The following is a 21,171-nucleotide window of genomic DNA, read 5'->3' as shown; positions in this document are numbered from 1 at the left end:
GCAGTGGGCCGCGGACGGTGACAGAGGCCAGAGGCCCCTGGGCGGCAGGGTCGGTGGGACATGGGGGCTGCCAGGTGTGCAGAGGCGATGAGACCCGAGATGCAGAGGAGGCCGGGCGGCGAGCCGGCTCGACCCTCAGGCCCCGCCCCCCGATCCCAGGGCCCGTGTCTCCTCCCCGTGTCGCGGCCCCACCGGCTCCCGTCGCCGGGGTCAGCCAGGGCATCGTGGCTACGCGGCCCCTGGGCTTCCAGGGCTTGGTGGTATCCAAGGCCCGCGGTAACCTGGGAATCGGAGCATCTCAGCACGAGTCACCGCTGCCACCTTGCAGGACGAGTCTAGGGCAGGAGGGGCTGAGAGCGTGTGGGAGGCATCGCGCACAGCCCACATGTAGTGTGTAGCGCCGTATGGTGCAGCAGTAGGAGTATGGCACCCATGGGTGCAGGTGTGTAGCAGTGGCAGGTCGTGGGTGCTCAGCCAGCAGTGGCCCTCACTATCCTCTGTTGACTAGTTTGTGGCTTTATTATGTTCTGACCACACCTCCCCAAGCCTGGCCCTCATCGTCCCCACTACGCTGGGCACCCAGCCTCTGAAACCCCCCATATTCCATCCCCTCCCGCTGCCCAGACACCCCCTGCCCCAGCCTGGCTCTGCCCTCCCCACCCTTCCCCGGAGGTTGGTCTCATTTACTGTCCTCTCTCACCACAGGTTACACTCACGATCAGGGTCCCCAAACCCCCCGAAAGAAGCCTTACCTGTCCCTCCGACCCCTGCCTCACCTCGCTAGACCCTCTCGAGTCCAGCGTCTTCCTTGCTCTCCCAGCCCTCAGGACTTGGGAGGCATGGCGGGTCACTTCTCGGCCGAGCACGTCGCTCATGAATCACGGCCGCCCGCTGCCCTCAGAGCCGCAGGCCCGGGAAGGCCCGGCAGTGCTCAAAGCCAGCCCCCGTCGTCCAGCTTCTGTCTCTGTTTATTCCCCGTCCGCCTGTCGGGCCTCCTCCCTTCACCTGTGGACGTGTAGAAAAACCCACCAGGAACAGCCCCCTTCCTCCACGAAGCCCTCCCTGACTGCTCCTGTCCCGTCGCTCCCGTCTGAGGACTTATGGCTCCTGCGTCCCTCTAGACCCCCTGCCTTCTTGCCTTGTTCACTGTGGATTGTAGCCGTGCGGGTGTGCCGGAAAAATGTCCCTGGACTGTACGTGCTGGCGGGCGCACGCCACCCCGAGTCGCTCTGGAGGGCCCTGCCGCCTTGCAGCACAGCAGACGGTATTAATCCGAATTGCATTATCCACACTTCCCAAGACGAGCCACGTCAGAGCCATTCAAATCAGGGACCAGGAGCGGAATGGAATGCTCCGGAAGGCCCTGCAGAATTCTTTCTCCAGCAGCGCTGCCTTCGCTGATGAGGGCTGGAGCAAGTATTAAGATTCGTTTGCATTCCTGGAGCATCCAGCTGGAGAAGGGACCCAGCAGATACGAGATGGCTGGGAAAGTCATCACGGCCAGGAAAAACGTGCCGCTCCTCACGCGGCCAGCCACCTCCCCAGGGTCACCTGGTCCGAGCTCGTGAATGTTTTTCCATGAAACATTTGAACAAATCGTTGGGAGCCGTTCTCCCAATATTACTCACAAAGGAATTTTAAAATGTGCTTATCGGCTAAAAGTAAATTGTCCTTTCGTCATTCCGCAGAGGAAGCAAGAAGCATGATTTCCCTGAAAGGCAGGTCCTCGCATTCAGAGACCTTTCCACGCTCTCCCTTCCGGGCCGGCGACAAAGGTCTCGTGCTGTGTTTTTTTTTAAAGAAACATGGGAAGAAAAGATTAATTTCTGTTCATTGATTAGAAGTAGACTTGAAGGGCAGGCAATTTCTAATTAACGTCAGGTAAACCTGGGGCTGCGGACTAGCAGGGAAATGACTTTATGAAACAGTTCTCCCCCGGTTGCCTTGACATGACTTTCCAAGTGATTTCCCTTCTATCCTCCACGGTAGTTCAGTGGCGAACCTCGCAGTGACGTGTACGTGACATGCAGGGACAAGGTGCCTTGGCTTGTTTCTTTATCACTCTTATTGCCGTCTGTCAGCGGTGCTCAGACCTGAGCGAATGTCAGACTCACCTGGAGGGCCGTGGCCGTGCAGACAGCTGGCCTGGCCCCGGAATTTCTGATTCAGGTGATCCGGGGTGGGGCAAGGAGTCCACATTTGTAATAAGTTCCCAGGGGATGCTGACGCCGGCGGTTCAGGACCCGGCAGGGGGCACTCGTGTGAAAACAGACGCCCCCTCACCCCCCGCGAGGACCGTGACTCTGGATTTGCAGAGAGAGGAAACCACTGACTCCATCAGTAATGCAGGCTTCAGGTGTCTTAGCTACTTATTTTGGGGCCTGTGGTAGTTACCGAACCGTGAGCCCCCCACGTCCCCGCCTGTAAAGGGGAGCGGGGACCCGCTGTACCAGGTCCGAGTAACATGAGCCGCAGCCCGAGCTGGGGGCTGGCGGGGACGCTTGGGGGACGGTGGCACTTAGCGTCCTTGCTGCCCGTTGCGTCTTCTCGGGCCACAGCACACCTTCACGTGGCCCGTCCCCGAGACCCCCATGGACCTCTAAAGCAGACACTCCCCCCACTGAGCAGGAGCGCAGGAACCCGGAGCTTGAGCAGTGTGTCCAGGGCACACAGCCGCCACTCACCCCAGTCTTCAGATTCGGACCCCAAATGACACCTTGCGTGGTGCGGAGGGTCAGGCAGGCAGAGGGCACTATCGAGCGTGCATCACGTTTAATTGAGTAATGCCGGTTATTATGTTATCTACACAGAAAGGAACTCTGGATTTCCTGCCGTATTTAAGGAGGTCGGTAAGGATGGGAGTTACTGAATCCTAGAAGCCGGGTGCAGCCCCCCGCCTACCGCCAGTGAGCCTGCGACCTCTCTGCAGCAAACGCTGCACGTGGCCTTGCCGGCTGTGGCAGGAGCCCCGGGAGACGCGCGCTTCAGGCTGCTGACGGGAGCCCCCAGCGGGGCTTCAGTGTGTGGGCTTCTGGTCTTGAGCAGGGATCTGGTTTAGTTGCGAGTCTCTGATCTTGCGGGCACCAGGATGGCTCAAATTTGCACGGTGGCGGCACATTGTCCCAGGTGTCCGTGGCATCCTGCCATGCTGGCCGCCGCCAAGATGGGGCTGCCTTCCCCCGCAGACCCCGGGCTTTCATGGAGGCCGGTGGGGGGCCTTCGACTCCTTTGTCCCATCTCACCCCTTGAGGAGTAGCCAGACAGTAAATGGTTAGCGCTTGGTGTCCTTGGCCGTGGATGGAGACGGCTGTGAGTGGACAGGACCGGTGGTGGTGTTAGGGGTGCAGAGCAAGCAAACAGGGGAGAAGAGATCCCCCGTGTCCTCCAGGGGTTCACGTGCCACTCGGGGGGAGAGGCAGCCAGGCCGACAGCCGTAAACCAAGCCTAGTGTCATATGCAAGACCCCAAGGGAGAGCAGAGGACACCAGCTTGTGACAGTGCCCTTGGGTCCAAGAGACAGAGCGGGATGAAACCAGGGATGACCTTAAGACTCATTTTCTCCGAAAATGTTTTTCAGGGACTCCTTTGAGTTGGAGATCTGGTCACGCTGGTTAGGGGAGCTGAAGCCATGGCCCCAGGCATTGAGGTCTCCACTACAAAGATCTGTGGGGAGGGGCACGGGGGCCCTTCTCACCACCAGCCGCATCCCAGAGGGACAGACCCTTTTCAATTCCGCCTTTTAGCTCCCAGCCCCCTCGCTTTTCATGGAAGCCCCAAGATGTGTGACCTCGCCCTAAACGAAGGACCAATCTGTGCAGGAGCTAAGCGTCCCGTGAAGAGGACGGTCCAGTCCCCTGTGGCCAGGAGCCCTTCCGGCCTCGTTTCTCAAACTGGGTGTGCAAAAAGGAGTCGAGACGTCCGGAGACCTCCGCTTTGCTTTACTTTTCATTTCTTAACCCTGCACGCCTTCGCCAGGAGGGTCAGGGAGCCTATTGCATTTCCAGATCGTGATGTCAGCATCCCTCACGCGGCCAGCACCTGCCTTCCTGGCCCCTGGGACAGGCTGCTCGCCACGTGGAACTGTCATTCAGGCACGGGATGCCGCAGAAGGCTAGAAGTGATTTTGGAAAAACAACACCGTTCATCGAGTACAAGATTTTATCACAAGAGCACTTCAGATGCAAACCCCCTACGCGTCTCCTAGCTGGCCTGGCCCGGCGTGGTGTGCACGGTTTGATTTCCAGAGGGCTAATTAGTCCAGGGTCGACCGCTCCGATGCCTACGTCAGCGAATGAGAGGCCTCGCCGAGGCGAACTGAATAGCAGTGACGTGCAAGTAACTGGATTTAACTCCCGGGGACCGTGATGCAGTCACCCTGGTGTCAGGACAGCCAGCCGCTTGTCGGCTTCGAAGCCCGGCATAGTCAGCAGCCTTGCGATCGGAGACTGCACACGTGCTGGGGGCCTGCTCAGGGGAGAAACCCTCCAGGGGCTGTCCTGCCCGAAACACACCCCCATTTATTCCTCTTAGGAGGCTCAGTCTTTAATAGAAGATTCTGGGAGGTGTGGACTTGGCATCCACGCTCCAAACTGGCTTGTTGGCTCCTGGCTGGATCCTCTCTCCAACAGGCATCTCTCAGTTTTGCTTTTTCTAAGGGGAAGCAGGCTTCTGGAAGATTCCTCAAAGTGCTCAGGGTGAGTGCAGAAAAGTAGCTCTGGGAAGACAGCGTCCTAATAACCCCGTGAACTTGATTATCATTTAGATTGCTTGTTCAATGGTGAAAATGGAGCTTTGCAATCAGAGCTTCAGATAAGGCTCCAGGGCTGAGAAAAAGAGCCGAGGCCCCATAAACGACCAACCACGGCAGCTCCAGGTGACCCTCGCTGCCTCCTGGTGACACTGTCAGCTGTCTGAGTGCTGAGGCCACCTGTCCCTGTGTGTGTGTGTGTGTGTGTGCGCGCGCGCGCGCACACACACGCGCCCGTACACACATGCGAGTTTCCACACCTGCGAGGCGAGGGGTATAATGAACACCGCGTGTGTTTACAGAGATTAAGGAGACAGTGGGACTCGGCGTTCACAGAGCAGGCTCGGAAGAACCCGGATCTTGGTAGCTGGGTGTGCGCTGACTTTTAAGCCAGCACAGGCTTCCACAGCTGTCTGGCTTTGCCACACGAAAACAGTAACAGGCCCTACGGTTCAGGTACAATAATGGACCAGACACAGAGATTCAGGGCTAAAAAAAAGAAAAAACCAGATTTTCCAGAAATACAGAAATAGGCAATTTACCTTAATAATTTCATTGGGGGAAAAACACCCCGGAAACAAAAACCTCCTCTCTGATGGCGATGGCAGGTAAAGGCGGCCACAGCTCTTCACTCTGTGTCAACTAGAATCCACGGAGCTTCAAGGAAAACCCATAAAAGACCCGTAAGTGGACCGAAAATTGTTCTCACCAGTCACTTTAATTTTATAAAGGCAGAATTTCCGTTAAAGGGGAACTGATAGGTGGAATTTCGCTCTGTTTTTGAACAAAGTGCATGTAGGACGGTTCGCAGTTTCCAGCCCATGAAGCCAGGTCCCCCGTGGGTCCTGCTGCGTGGGTCCTCGAAGAGCCACCTGGACGCGGGCAGGCCCCCGTGGGAGCTGCGTTCGGCCTGGGCCACCCTTCCAGCCCTCCTGCCAGCTGCCGTGGACACCTTCTCGCTTCAGCTGGGCTGTGTCCTGCCTGGTCCCTGTGGGCTGGCCACGCCCCCACCAGCCCCCTCCCTGGGGCTGGCCACGCCCCCGCCAGCCCCCTCCCTGGGACTGGCCACGCCCCTACCATCCCCTCCCTGTGGAGTGGCCACGCCCCTACCATCCCCTCCCTGTGGAGTGGCCACGCCCCTAAGAGCCCCTCCCTGCGACTGGCCACGCCCCCACCAGCCCCCTCCCTTTGTAGACACCAGTTCTGGTGCCTAAAGGTCTATTCTCTGCTCTCACCCTGGGCCAAATCGTGTATGTCTTGTGTACCTTCGTGTCCCTATGGCAATGCACCAGTCAGGTGACAGCTTGGCTATCAAGTAAACAGTGACTTAAGGCCGAAGCCTGTGGCCGCCTGGGTCTCCTCTCCGGGCCCCACAGCCCACTTTGCTTGCGCTTGGTCCTGAGCCCCGAGTCCTCCCACCCCTCCACCTGCACCGGGCACTTGGTCTCTAAGCGCTGCGGTCTCCGATTCACCAGGCTGCAGCTGCCTGATCCTCCTCCTCTCCCAGGTCATAGCTTAAATAGCTCCTCCCCCAGGAACCCCCTTGCCACCCCAGGCCCCCTTTACCATGTGGCCATGTTTCAGGGCTCTTGTCTGACTTCATAGCTGCTCTGTTAGTTATCTGACCCAACAGCCCAATGACGAAGTCTCGTGGTGGCAGAATGGTGTCTTTCTTTTTCGTTGAGCACTTCCGGGAGGCGTGACACTTGCTCATTAAATGTGGAAGGAAGCAGGGGCATGAGAGCGAACCGGGCTGGTCTCAGGGGAAATGGGCGAGCACTCGTCAGGGCTCCCAAAACATGGGACCTGCAGCCCGGTCGCCGGCGTGGGCCGGCGCTGAAGTGGAGAGCGGGGGCGGACGGGGCTGCCTCTCACTCGCTCACTGTGTGAACCCCGGCAGGGGACGCTTGGCCCTTTGACCTTCCTTTTCCCTAAAATACAAAAACTCATGGACCCGTCACGGGGTTGGTGTGAAGATCAACCGAGGTCCAGTAACACGCCAGCGGCATTGTTCTGAGACAGTAACGCCGACCCCTCAGGTGTGCCCCGCGCCTGCCCCCGCCTCTCACCGCGTCCTGTCCCGCTCAGGGTGCCGAATGGGGCTCTTCTTCCTCCGCTGAGGGCGCACGTGCTTTATGGCAAACAACTTCCTCCAGCGGGTAGAACCTCCCTCCCTCCTTCCTCAGGCCAGAAGGGGCCCGCGCTTCGTCAGAGGGGCTTGGCGCTGCTGTGAAAACTCAGGGTCAACGAGAGCTGCCGCGCAAACGCTTCCCCCGGGAGTGGGGCGGCTCTGCCGGCGGGGCGCGGGGGGCGGGCGGCGCCCTCTGGGGCACGATCTGCTTGCGCCGCGCCCCGCAGGCTCTACACCTCTGCGGGGGCACCGCGGGCAGGGGCCGAAGGGCGCAGAAGACAAGACGGCGGGGGCGTCAGATGGCTCACGTTCGCCTTCGTTTCCTCTTGGACGTAAAACCCAAGCTCCGCTGTGGCGTCAGGTGCTCTGGAGAAACAAACCAAAAAAATGACCAAAAAACAGTCCCACGAAAACAAAACCGCAAAACGAATTTCCGAGAGAGATCGCTTGCCGTTGACTTGAGATGGTAAAAATGTTACAAAAGCGCCGTTTTCAACATTTTTACCCCTCGAAACACCGTCCGTCTGTGCGCGTCGGCCTCCCCCTGAGCTTGAGCTGAGGAATGCTGACCCAGACTCGAGTCGGACTCGTCGTGGGAGGCGCCTTCTCCCTGCCCAGGGGGGCTCTTCGAGCTGTCACACTTCCGCTCGCCCAAGACCCCGGCCGCCCTAAGCTGACACCATGTCTTAGGTAGTGTCACTGGGACTTTCCTGGGGCTTTTCAGGAGGACTGAGTGAGGGGCCCAGGTCCAGGCGGGGGTGATCGATGGAAACACGTGGGCTCTCCCCTGGGAATTACAGGGAGCCCGCTTCCGCTCTGTGATCCCGAGCAAGGCTGCCGTCTGTGAACGTCATGGTGATTATAACGCATCCCGACATCAGAAAGCATTCCAGACTCAGTGATTTCTAGCCACTTTCTCAGTCGAAGGCATGGACTGTCGTGGTGCAGTCCTTACATTTCCTGGCACGGGTAATCCGTCTGCCAGAAAGGACGCGAGCGCCAAGTGTCCCCAGTGGAGCCTGGAGCTGTGCATGCAAGTCCAGCTCTCCAAATGTCCCGGTGACGGCCGGCAGACGTCCTTGTCCTTGGAAGCACCAGAACCCGAGTGTGGAGGCATTTTGTGGGTGGGGCGACCTCGCGCCCAGGGCCCTGCACCTGACGCCGAAGCCCTTTCAGGGCCGCCAGGCACTGCCCCCGGCAAACCACGACTCGCCGCTTCCGCAGGAAGCTCACGTCGGAGCCGCCGACCCCATGCTTCACGCGCTGTCCCACCGTGGTCGGGACCGGCCCGTTGGAACTGGATCTCGGCGCGGCTGCTCATGATGAGTCCGCTGAGCCCTGCAGCGTGTGCCGCGGGCGGGGCTCAGATGAAGGGTCAATAACAAACCGTGCGTGTGCCCCGAGTCCGCCGCAAGGTTCTCCAGAAACGTGCGGCATCTGCGCCTTCTGAAATTAATCCCCTTTCCATTTTCTTTCAGATAACTTGTTCAAGCCCAAGGAGAGGTACATTTCGGAGAAGGAGATGCACATGAGATCCAGAAGGTACTTATTTGGCCAGCACATGAGGGAAGGGGGGAGGGGGACGGGGCAGGGGAGGGGGCAGGGCCACCCGACGGGCCCTGGCGCCATCCCGCACAGCCAGGGTTTCCAGGCCCACGTTTAGGGTCCGAGGTTGTCTTGGCCGTGAATCTGAAATTTTGGCTAAAAGAGGTGCACCTGTCAAATTGCAATTCTGAACGTTAATGATGTTCTTGGAAAAAACCTCAGGAACGTGGCGGGTCTTGGGTTCTGCACCGGTCCCGTCATCGGTCTCCGGGCGGCACCAGGCTCGTAACAGGCGCGCTCCGCACATCTCCGCCGTGGCCGCAGGCTGGCGCTGCGTGTCTCTGTGAGCGTTCGAAGGTCTCTTTACGAGGAGCAGAGAAGCAAACATTCCTCCTGACGGGGGTGGGCGGGGCAGGGCCTGGAGCAAAGGGGCCCAACGTGGGGGTGGGGGCGGCGAAGCCGCAGAGTGCCCCGGGCGGCTGTCCCGGCCCTCCTTCCCCAGGGCTGGGCGGCCCTGCGGCCAGCACGCGCTCCCTCTCCGGCTTGGCTGGCCGCTATGCCAGACGCCCACGAATTCTCACCACCCCGATGCACACCAAGGCTGCCGCTCGTTCTAGGGCCTGGGCTCCCAACAGAAATGGAATAACACAGCGGCGTTGGCCGAGTTCGTGCGAGTAAAATGCCATTAGTTTATAATACAGCGTCTAGCTCTGGGAGGAATTAGAATAATTAAACCACCTCGATAGTGCGCTTAGAGAAGCCACGGCAAGAGGAAGAAGGTGCTGCTGCCCACTTCGGGCACAAAAGCTCTGCTTTTACCATGACGATGTTGTGTCCGTGATAATTAGCCAGCTTTGGCCATCAGTGGGGAGCCTCTTTGCAGACAAGTGAAAGGGAGGAGGGCAGGGGCGCCCCCGAATGACCGGCCGACAGCGTTCCGACGGGGGTTCTGAGACTCGCTGTTTCAGGAGGTGCAACACCGTGCATACCTCGTACCAAAAGTATCCCCTCCAGTTCGGCGAAAAGATCGAGCCGGATCGTCCCCTCTCAATCCCCAAACCCAGAACTGCTGTGACGAAGCCTTCCGACGAAAGTAATCAATCTCCGAGCAGTGTCTGTAGATGGAGTATCACCCTGTCGTTTTCCTAAAGAGGAAACTGAGGCTCAGACGGGTCCAACGAGCTAGGCGAGGCTTCCCCAAGTCGCCACCCTCCCCGCCCACCCCTGCCGGGAGCCAGGCCCCCTCTGATGGAGCCGGGAACTGCGGCCTGTGCCCCGGGTGGGCGGCGGGACCTCACTCGCCCACGGAATCACACTGCCACTTTCTTTTCCATTATATGTATTTTGTGTTATTCATTATATTGCTGTATTACATTTTCATTTAAAAAGCTCCAATCATGGAGATGAGGCTAAAGTCCCTCGTGACCAACTCTCCCCACCCCCAACTTTCCCCAGCTTGGCGCATCTCCAGACACCCAGGTGTCAGCCTCCTGGGTGGCCTTCCAGGCCTTGCTCTGCCCGAAATAGACTTCTTTTTGTACGTCGACAGTTATCTAATTTTCAGCCATAGATGGGGTCGCACTAGGCACTATCTCGCCGTAGCTTGCCCTTTGCTCTTGGCGTCCGTGAGGTCTGTCTGTGTCAGGAGATGTCGGTGTGTGATCTTCCTCATGAGTGTTCCCTCTCTGTAGAGTGTCCATGGTATGCACGTGGCGTGTTTATCTAAGAAGCTCTCTTAAGGAAATACTGCATCAGAAGCCCCAGGGGTGAGGCCTAGAAGCTTTCTCTTAAACTCCCCAGTGATTAGGATGGTCGACACCCGGAAAATGGGTCGCCGGGGTCGGAAGGGGTTTGTGCTGTGGAGCTTCGGGACACCCCGCTGTCCTCCCGGCCCCTTACTGTCTTTTCTAGAATGGCTCCTAGAAGTGGCACCGTGTGATCATTCATTCATTCGGACCGCACCGATGCCCACAGCGTGCCGGCCTCTGTGCTACTTGGCACAAGCGTTTCTGGGTCACTCTGTGCTCCACGGCTGGGGACGCTGTGGCGTAAAGTCAAACTCGGATTCGAATGCCAGGCAAAGGCCTTTCCTAAGTCCCCTGAACCGCTCCTCCCCCCCCCGGGGGGCTTGGGTCCCTCACCAGCAACAGGGCGTTCTGTGCACCTTGCAGCCACCATGAGGCTTAAACAAGAAAATGCACATCCAGCAATTAGCCTAGTGGCCGATAACCAAGGTGACGTCACCTCTTAAGTTTGTCATATTGACATTTTTATACTTTGTAATTATTCTGTTAACAGTGGAACCTTTTAAACACAATTTGCCTGGCTTCCGGCTTCTGAACTTGAGAAAAAATAAAAAAGGGGAGTTTTAGTCGCGTGCCGTGGGCATAGCACCACGAAGCCCCCCCGCAGTGACCGCGCTGTGTCCCTGGACGCTAGCGGCATAGCGGCACAGGAGGGTTTCCTCCTGAGGCAGGAAAGGAGTGTCCAGAACGGGGGCCGCGGGCCCTGCTCATACCCCGGAACGGCTACATTTACACCAGGGCGCGTCAGCCTGACGCCTGAGAGGCAACTGGAGACAGCGTACTGAGGGCGCAGTCGGCGAGGAGGTACACGCGCACACACACGCACACACCACACGCACCACATGCAGACACACACGCACGCACACACACCACACGCACACACGCACGCATACACGCGCGCACGCACACGTACACACCACACGCACCACATGCAGACACACACGCACGCACACACACCACACGCACCACATGCAGACACACACGCACGCACACACACCACACGCACACACACACGCAGACACACACGCACACACCACACGCACCACATGCAGACACGCACGCACGCACACACACCACACGCACACACACACGCAGACACACACACCACACGCACACGCACGCAGACACACACCACACGCACGCAGACACGCACACACGCAGATGCACACCACACGCGCGCACGCACACGCACACAGACACACACCACACGTGCACGCGCACGCAGACACACACACCACACGCACGCAGACACACACGCACGCACACGCACACACCACACGCGCACGCACACGCAGACACACACGCACGCACACGCACGCGCGCACACGCACACACTCACCACATGCGCACGCACGCAGACACACACCACACGCTCGCACACACACACGCAGACACACACCACACGCTCGCACACATGCAGACACACACCACACGCACACGCACGCAGACACACACCACACGCTCGCACACATGCAGACACACACCACACGCACACACACACGCAGACACACACCACACGCACACGCACACAGACACACACCACACGCACGCAGACACGCGCGCACACGCACGCACACACACACCACACACACACCACACACACACGCGCACACGCAGACACACACCACACGCACACACGCTGACATGCACACTAGTGCAGCGGACTTGCTGCTGCCTCCCTTTATTTGCTGCTCCTTTCCTAAGTCACACGAAGGCAAGAGTCGAGTGGCCAAAGGCATTTGGGGGCAAGTTTGCGCTCAGAGAAGATGCTTGGGAAGCCATCATTTCACAGGCAAGTGGTCGATCATGGTAGAGAAGGAAGGACAAGAAGAGTGGCTTCTGAATAAATAAGTGGCCTCCCCAGCTGTGCCCTCCTGGGTCTCGGCTGGCCGTGCTGGCCTCGTCCCTGCAGCGCTGGCCTGGAGTCGGTCGGGGGGCCGGGGCCCTGGCGTCCCACGGGTTCGAGATGGCCCGCAAGCGGCCGACATCCCCTGCTCGGGGTCCGGACGCAGACCCGCGCGCGCCAGGCACACGCCCTGCCGCTCGAAACGTTCTCTGGCTCCGTTTCAGAATCTATAACAACTTGCCGGAAGTTAAAAAGAAAAAAGAAGAACAGAAGAAAAGAGTGATCTTACAGAGTAACAGACTGCGTGCCGAAGTCTTCAAAAAGGTAGCGGCCTGGCTGCCAGCACGTGTGGCGTGTGCGTGTGCACGTGTGTGCGTGTGTGTGCGCACGCGTGCGCGGCGCACAGGCGCCGACTCTGCGCTCACGGCTTTGTCTTCTTTCCCAGCAATTGCTGGACCAGCTCCTCCAGAGGAACGCGGTGTAGCCGCAGGCCGCCCCGCCGGCCTCCCTCAGTCCTGTGACGACTTCAGCACTGGATGAGCCATTAAACTTAGCTTATCGTCATGACGTCGGCTGCTGATGCTCTTTAATTTTTTTTTTATTTTTATTTTTATTTTTTTTTGCGTAAAGGAAAACCTAGCTTCCTGAATTGCTGACCCAAACCAAGCAGAAACAACAAACCCTGAGGAAGCAGGTCAGCAGACGGGTGGGTGATCAAGCCACACGTCCCACTAGACAGTCTGTTCACTTCTGAATTTTCCCTGTTGCTTCTGATTTTCTCCCCCTACCATTCCCGCCCAGGCAGAAGGGCCTTACACGCTCATGTGGGCTTAGATCCCTGGGGGTTATTATTATTATTATTTTTCATCATCTTTCTGGAACCCAAATCCATCGCTTTTTAAATACGAGTCCCAACTTCTGCCAGTTCTGCCGACCTCAGACTTCCGGTCATCACACAGCGCCTTCAACATCTCTCTGGATACGTGAGCCACGCGGTACTGGGAGCTGACTTTGGAAGTGGGGGGAAGGGGGTGCTGTGCCAGAGAGCGGGGGGCCAGCTGTCCGTGTCCCTGTGGGCAGGGACGGTCCGGCAGCTGTCGCCACCCCAGCCCACTCACAGTGCCTCTCTGCATCGAGCAAAAGAGCCTGTGTCGTGGAGGTTCTCAGCGCAGGACTGGCTGGAGACACGTGGAGGTGACCTTGGCATTTCTGCAGACCTCCCCCCCCCCAACACCCCCTGAGGAAGAGCTGTGCTGCCGGAAGTGGCCAGAGGCTCCCAGGCGGCCGTTGTTCTGTTAACATTTATAGCATTCGTTATTTATGCAAGTGCGTTTCGGGAGTTAAAAACAGAGTAGTTTTTATCAAAAATGAAAATAAACGCAGTTATTACAAAAATTAGAGTGTTTCTGTCACACCTTCCGTGCTGCATGACACTCAGTACGAGACGCTGCCAGGGCCCGGCGGGAGCCTCTGGCCGGCTCCCCGGTCACCTTGGGCCACTGCGGCGCCCGGCCCAGCAGCCTGGCCCTTCCTGACGCCCCGGGGGAGAGCACCCTCTCCGGAGACACTGGGAGACCCCAGCCCTCACGAGGAGTCTCCCTGGGAATGAGAGGGAGGTTTGGGGGACCACGCAGGCGACCTCTGTCTCCTCCCTGCCCCCCGCGCTGCCTACACAGTCCCCTCTCCAGGGACCCCCTTCGTTTACAAATCTGCGGAACACTTTAAAAACTCAGCCTCCAGGTTCTCCCCTGACGCCTTTCCCCCTCTGGCTGGCCTGCAGCGAGGCGGGACCTCCACCCTCTGTGCACGCTGTGACCCCCCCCCCCCCCCCCGCTGTCTCACGCACACGGGACGACCCAACAGTGCGATGCAGAGCAGCCTCCGGGGTCACATGCTGGCCGCAGGGCTCCCTGCTCCACACCCCTGGGCAGGGGTGTCAGCCTGGAGCCAACCAGGAGGAAACCGCATGGTAGCTTGAAAGTTGCATGCGTATAACTATTACCCATAACAGAGGATGGGAGTCACGGGGACGGGCTAGTGAGAAGCAAAGGTGGGGCTAGCAGGCAGGAGGAGCGTGTCCACCCCTGGGCCGAGAGCCAGACACGTGGGAGGGGGCGTGGTCGTAGCTCAGCAGGTGACGGAAGTTCCCTGGGGGCCACGCCCATGGACTCTGTTGAAAACGCATCCTCTGGGACTTGCCGGAAACCTGCGCTGGAGGCTCACACAGGGCACTGGCTTTTGGAGGCCCTCTGCTACTGTGCCACCCGAGGGGGTGCTGAGCAAAGCGCCCCGCCCCGGTCCGGGGAGTGACAAGCCTCCCCTCCGGTGGCATCTCTCCAGCTCCCTGCCGACAGTTGACAGCTCGACAGCTCGGCACTGCACCAGCCGGCAGAGAACCCACTTAAAGGGCCAGGGCTGCTTTCGCAGAGCCCGCGGAAGGGGCGAATCCGGAGGTGAGAGGCAATAAAACCCACAACTGGCGCAGCGAGTTACATGACCTCGCCCCTGTTTCCTCGTCTACAACAGGGAGACGATCATGGTGCCTCCTTCACACGGGGGTTGCGGGCCCAGAGTGAGTCGCTGTGAGCTGAGTGCTTCGACGCGGGCCTGGCCCAAAGCAAACAGCCTGCCGCCTGCCAGAATTTGTAGACGAAGTGGCGAGATGAGCCAAAAAGACCCTTGAATTCGTGGGTGATAATTGGTCATAGAAACGAGATGCTTTGCAAACTTGTTTTGTTTCCTCTCAAGCTCTGCTCTTAACAATTTCAACAGCTCCGCTGAGCTTACCGTTAATTCTGGCGTTATTGAACTTGCCGAGCCTCTTCCAGAATGTTACGCTGAATTTCTATTCACATTTTTAAACGGTTTTTTGATTAAAAAAAAAAAAACATTTTTAATCAAATTGATGATATTCAGAAAATGTTTTCTTAGGTGAAAATCCTGTCACACCTTTTTCTTGTTTTTCTTTAATATCTTCAGAGTTTCCAAAGCTTTTCCCTAAACTAAGTTAACCAACAAGTTAAATCCAGGGCCCAGCAATTTCTAGACTATTCCGTGACACTTCCCAAGAGGGAGATTTATATCCGCGAATATCTGAATATCTCAAAATGCCTGGTTGGAGCCAACTTTCAAAAACGCCCGTGAAGAGTTTACGCCCTTTGCAAACCTGATACCGTGTCTTAACGTTTAAAGACTGAATAAAAGTCAACTTGAGATTAAATACTACCAAACAATGTTTTATTTCTTCTTTTGATTTTTTAAAATTTCACCGACCCCCCCACCCTGTTCCCTTGGCACCTCTCAGCTCGTTTTCTCCGTATGTGTCTGTTTCTGTTTTCTCTGTTCATTTTTTTTTTTTTTTAGATTCTGCCTTTAAGTGAAATCACGTGGTATCTGTCGATGTCCGAACTTGTTCGCCGAGCATCCTAGCATGATGCCTTCTAGGTCCATCTGTGTTGATGCAAATGGCAAGGTCTCATGCTTTTTTGTGGCTGAGTAATATTCCACCACATACACCACGTCTATTTCATTCATTCGCCTCTCAGTGGACCCCTAGGTCGCTTCCACATCTTCGCTGTTGTAAGTCATGCCGCAGTGAACACAGGAGCGCAACGTATCTTTCCCAAGCCGTGTTTCTGTTGTCTGTGGATAAATGCCCAGCAGTGGCCTTGGTGGGCCGTGTGGCAGCTCTGTTTTTAATTTTCTGAGGGATCTCCACGTCGTTTTCCATAGCGGCCGCAGTGATGTACAAGCCCATGCGTTCCCTTTCACATCCTCACCAGCACTCAGCCCTTGTTAATTCTTTGACGAAGGCCCAAATAATGTATTTCTGAGGACAGGTAACAGGTCGCAGGGGAGGAGAACCGATACCCGGCTCAGCTGGTCCCTCAGCAGCCAGCTCAGGACCAGGCTGCGAATTAAAGTTTCGATTTCTGCTAAACTGATCTTTTTTCCTTATTGCTGCTGTAGTTGTTCGTTTTTTAATGCCGATAAGTGAATTTCAGGTAGCCAGCCTTTCTTTTCTGTTATACTGAGGTCATAACAGAAACACGATAATGTTATAATAAATATGGAAATAAAGGCTTGAATCTTAATAGTCATCCCTTATAGTTAGTTCTTTCAGGAATTGATTAAACCCATTTACTGGATTCTCTCAATAAAATCAGACTTCAAGATTTCGAAACTCTAAGAATGTGCCGTTATGATTTCGATAATCCAGTTCTGTTCCGGAGGTGATTTCTTTGTACCTGCCCGTGCTGGGGCTCCGGCACGGCCCACCCTTCAGCTCTTCAGTGGGAGGGAGAGGTCTGCAGCTGATGTTCGCGAGCGCAGACCGAGCAGCGTTTGGAATAATTTGAAAAGCTGACAGCACCAGGCGGTCTCCATGGCTTTGTGTCGAGAAATTCCTATTTTGGTTATTTGACCTCTCTGCCAGCTGGTAATGGAGTAATGGAAAAACAATTGTCTTGGGTTTTTTTTTTTTTTTTCACCAATGTCTTTTGCCAACCAAACTTCCTGGAAGCTGTGTGCGCCCCAAGCAAGTCAGCAAATGCTCGCCCGGATAAAAAGAAGCTCTTTGAATGAACTGTTTGTGAAACAAGCAGTTGTTGAACAGCGGTCGAAAATCCTGTTCCTTACGAAGTTCTCCCATTTCAACACGTGCTGGTGTAAAAATGGAAAGCCTCGGACCCGGCTGTGCCAGCCCGCCAACTGTCTGCAGATGAGGCAGGTCAGACGCACAACGACAGGACAAGGAAGGTGTGGGGTGCGGCCACCCAACGGGACGGCGTCGGGCAGTGGGGACGTGAGACTTCTGGGTGGAAGGCGGTAGAAACATGATCCCGCGGCATGAGTGTGTGGGCGTGCACCTTAAAAGCAAAGGAAATGATCTGCGAGGTGACTAACAACGTGAGTCTCTAAGCAGATGGCCAGGCGCACACTGCAGACGTCCCTGTGTCCAGTACTTTCATCGATACTTGGTAATTGACCACGGGTGTCTAGTAAATAGAAACCTCTTGGAATCGGCTGTCACTGAGCTGAGCCAGCCCGCCCCGAGGACTGAAGCGCTGTGGAGTCCAGGCCAGCCTTGTCCCGTCTGTCCCAGGCTGGCAAGCCGACTCCCCACTTACTGGGGGAGCGGGCCGTCAGGAAACTCGGGGGGGGGGGGCGGTGAGGGGGTGGTTCCCGGCCCCCCCGCCTTCCTCCTCACAGTCAGGCTGCTCCTCCGGGAGTGGCGGGCTTCACGCAAATGTTTTCTCCACCTGGAACGAAGCAACAGGCCTTGGCGAGCCTGGCCCAGCACTCAGGGCTTCTCTGAAGTCCCGTCGGCTGCCTCCGCGCAGATCCGGAGACCCCAGAGACCGTCTGACTGGTTGTCTGGGGCGTGTGGAGCGGGGAGGCGTTGAAATCCTTCTGCTTTTTCTTGCTACTCTGAGAAGTTTTTGACACGCACACTCTGGGCGCTGCCGTTCCCGGCCAGGCTGCAGCCAGAAACAGAAATGTGGCTTCAGGCGGCGGCCTTTCCGTCAGATCTTAGGGCGTCGGGCACTCGAAGGGGGATGTGGGAGGGAGAGCTTTTCCTTGCCTGCAGGACCTGCAGAAATGCTGGGTTACGCTTATCAAAGCTTAAAAGGGGAGAGAAAGAGGTTGAGCTTCTAACCTGCAGCTGAGAAAAAAAATGAGGAATGTGTATCTTTTTCCCGAAGCAGCACCAAGAGCGAAAGGCGCGGGGGGAAGTGGCCCGAGGGCGACTTCCGGAGTGTTCTCCCTGTGTTCAAATACCTCTGCTGTCCCCGTGTGCCCAGGCGGGGTCAGCAGCTGTGACCGACATCAGGGGAAGGCGACGACAACCGTCTCCCGTGTTTGCTGCACGCGACGCGAAACTCCCTGTCGTCAAAGCCACGAGGCTGCCGGCCTCACTCGCCCGCCGATGTCAGTGAGAGGGAAGTCATAAATCTCCCAGCTGCTGCCGATGCGTAAAGAAACACGCCCACACTTCGCTGTACCCACTGCGGTTCCTCGCGACTGACGTTGTCACACGGATACCGAAGGAGTCAGGGGTGACCGGCCACTTGACGGCTTCGCGTGGCCAAACACGATTTTAACACGAAAAGCTGCTGAGTGCATGGGCAGAATTTGTGTTTGCTTTTGTTTAAAAATATACCCGAAGGCTGGTTAAGCCAGGTTTAATCATTATATGCTGACATAATTATAATTCCAAGTCTTGCTCTCTCAGCTGAGGCGTTTGTTAAAACAAAATGACAAAATAATTCAGGATATTTTTCTAGGTTTTTGGCAGCCTTGTGACATTTTATTCGCGAGGCTAAGCCTACATCTCCACAATGGACAGCAGATCTTTTGGCGTGGATTAGATGGGGTGCGTGGACGTAAATATATCTAGATGGCGAAACTGATTCTGATCGGTGAAATACATTTTTGTTGAAGCCTTCGCTTCAGGTTGGGTTGTTTCGACCTTAAGTCTCAGTTAGCATTTGAACAAGATCCCCAAACCTTTCGGCCCCCAACACATGAAGTGGTTTCTGGTGGAAAGCGCGCGCTTTCCGAAGAGGAAAGAGCAGAAAACACCTGAACCAGGACCTGGGTCGAACGTTTCTAAAAGTAACAGCTCAGGATTTTTTTTTTTTTTTTTGAGTGCTAACTACATGCTACACACACTGGAGAAGAAAATTTTCCTCTGTTCATCTTAGGTTCTGAGCCAGGGCTGTGTAACGAAAGACAGATTACCAAAACCAGGCAAACAGAAGTGTATTAGCAGGTATGTTTCATATACTCATGGGGGAAATTTCGGGGTGACTAAAGCAGTCTCAGATCTACTTTGGGTAGCAATGGATCGTATTGGACTGGATGCTGGCGACCCCCACAAATTCGCCCGTTGGAGTCCTAACCCCCGTAAGGCTCTGCCCGGAGAGAGCACCCCTGAGAAGGTGATGATTCTGACGGAGGGCCCGAGATAGAGCCCTGACCCTGCGGGATTAACGCCCTTCTGAGAAGCAACTCCTGAGAGCGAGCATCCTGTCCTCAAGTGCACGAGGAAGAGGCCGCATGAGCTCACGAGAAGATGGCAGCCACCTACAAGCCAAGAGAAGAGACCGCAGGGGGAGCCCTGCCTGCCAGCGCCCTGGGCTGACGGCTCAGCCTCCGGAACCGTGAGAATGAAGTTCTGCTGTGTAACTGCCCCCGTGTGCGGTTAGGACAGCCGGGGCTGAGCAAGACAGGACCCTGGCTGTCCTCTGCCGCCGCTCTGTCCCCTGCACACTCGACTGTCGTCTGCTACCCAAGTCCACCGCATGGGACTCTCTGAGCTGGAACCTGCCGTCCCTCCTCACGGACTGGGCTCTGCCCTCGTGTTCACAAACACGGCATACCCCCCACGGCCTGCTGTGGCTCTCCCAGACCCCTGGTCTTTGTCTCTGCTCTGCAGCCTTGGCCGCCAGGACACCTTGTTCTCACCAGTGTATCTCTCTGGCAAGTTCACCAGCCAGTACCATGAGCATCCTGTGCGCCCCACGGAAGGGCCTGGAAACCCACCGGAGAAGCAGTCAAGGCCCTTTGTCTGCCTAACGCGGAGGCCGTGCATGTCTCCTGTCGGTCACATCCTGGGTTCTCTCTGCCCCGGCACACAGGTCACATCGTAGAGCGCTTGATACGTTAGTGAAACTCAAGGAACTTAGAAAATTACCCCCTCCTCCCCCACGAGGCTTGGCTTTCAAGACACTTGTCTCATGAGAGACGTCAAGAGAATGGGCGTTAAGACTCAAAGCTGCTCTGAGGTGTCTCTTATTTTCTGAGTTATTCCCTTCCTTTCCTACAGCTAATGAGCAGGTAGGTGTTCCCAACACTTTTACAAACCGTGCCTGTTTCACATTCATTATCCTCAGAGTCATCCGAGGAAGTTGGAGCTCGGTGGACTCTGGACCGGCCTCCTTTGAACAGAAGCCGGAGGATCGGTGTGTGAGTGTGTGTGTTCGTTTCGGAGGGATAGTTTCTAAAGTCAGATCAGAATGGAATATTATATCAAAAGCACTCTTCGAAATCCCTGAGGCGCCGTCTCGCAGCCAGGTTAACTAACCCCTCTCGACGCAGCAAGGACGGGGGGGGCAGCGTTCCCCCGGCTCCGGAACAGGCCGGTGACGCATCGGATGAAGAAGTCGGCGTGCTCACAGGAAGCAATGCACGCACACGAGAACCGTCCTTTCGGATGCTAGAATCGCGCTCCGCACAGGGGCATGGCCACACTTCGCGACCGTCGATGCCATCCGCTCCATGGGGCAGAGGCTCGGAGCGGGAAGATCGGTGTCACCGATGGCTCGCGGGCGAAGCCTCCTCGTCTGCCCGGCACCACCCTCTGAACGAAGAGAAGCGTGCGCGCCCCATGGAGCGATCTCCGTTTCACTCGAGGAATCGGAGTGAGTGGGAGGGTGGCCGTCACTCGCCCGGGTCATCCCGTGTTGGGGGGCTGGCACTGAGGGCTGAACCACACCCCGTCCATCAGGACCCCCAAGCTGCACGGATGTGCATGTGTCTGGGAATTGGGGGTCCTGGCATACTTTCGGACCGCACTAAAATTTAAAATAAAATCTACCAGTACAGAAGAGACTTTGGCTCCGGGGAGAGAAACTGTTCCTTGACCCTCTGAGGGCCCCTGGCCTGGCCTGCAAATCAAACCGACAAAGATGCGTGAACGGGAGCACAGCGGACAAATGCGTTTAAGTTTCCCGTGCCCGGGGAGGCTGCGTCCGCAGGGGAACACGTGAAGTGATGGTTAGCTAACCCTGAGCGTTTCTACGAGGGGTGGAAAGCCACGGGAAACCCGGCAGGATGGAGGGCCCGAGGTCAGGCCGGCGAGCGGGGGCATTAGCAGAAGTCCTGCCGACCGGGGCCCTCCCCGCGCCCTTCTTCTGTCTCCTGAGATGAAGACGCCCCTTCCCTCCGGGTGAGCACGGGGCGGGCCTCTCGCGGAGGGTCCCCCCAGCTTCAGGGAGGAGGTGGAGGTCGGAGGTCGGAGAGTCCTTCCCGCAGCTGCTGTCGCTCCAATGCCTTCAGCTGAAAGCGGCCGAGGTGCCGTGGTTTGGGGCGC

General features: G+C 56.9%; 1 protein-coding gene across 1 annotated transcript in view; it reads left to right on the top strand.

Moving 5' to 3' along the window:
• CUNH10orf90 (chromosome unknown C10orf90 homolog) overlaps positions 1 to 13,516 on the top strand; it is a 56,884-nt gene extending 43,368 nt beyond the window's left edge. The window contains exons 6-8 of the mRNA XM_036223326.1: positions 8,357 to 8,420; positions 12,299 to 12,398; positions 12,520 to 13,516. Coding sequence (XP_036079219.1) covers positions 8,357 to 8,420; positions 12,299 to 12,398; positions 12,520 to 12,558 — 203 coding nt within the window. The 3' untranslated portion in view covers positions 12,559 to 13,516. The remainder of the gene's footprint in view (positions 1 to 8,356; positions 8,421 to 12,298; positions 12,399 to 12,519) is intronic.
• Positions 13,517 to 21,171: the final 7,655 nt, after the last annotated feature.

Source organism: Rousettus aegyptiacus, unplaced genomic scaffold, assembly GCF_014176215.1.
Source record: "Rousettus aegyptiacus isolate mRouAeg1 unplaced genomic scaffold, mRouAeg1.p scaffold_m13_p_6, whole genome shotgun sequence".
Classification (NCBI taxonomy): domain Eukaryota; kingdom Metazoa; phylum Chordata; class Mammalia; order Chiroptera; family Pteropodidae; genus Rousettus; species Rousettus aegyptiacus.
Note: the sequence above shows the minus strand (reverse complement) of the source record. Positions and strands in the feature narration are given on the sequence as shown.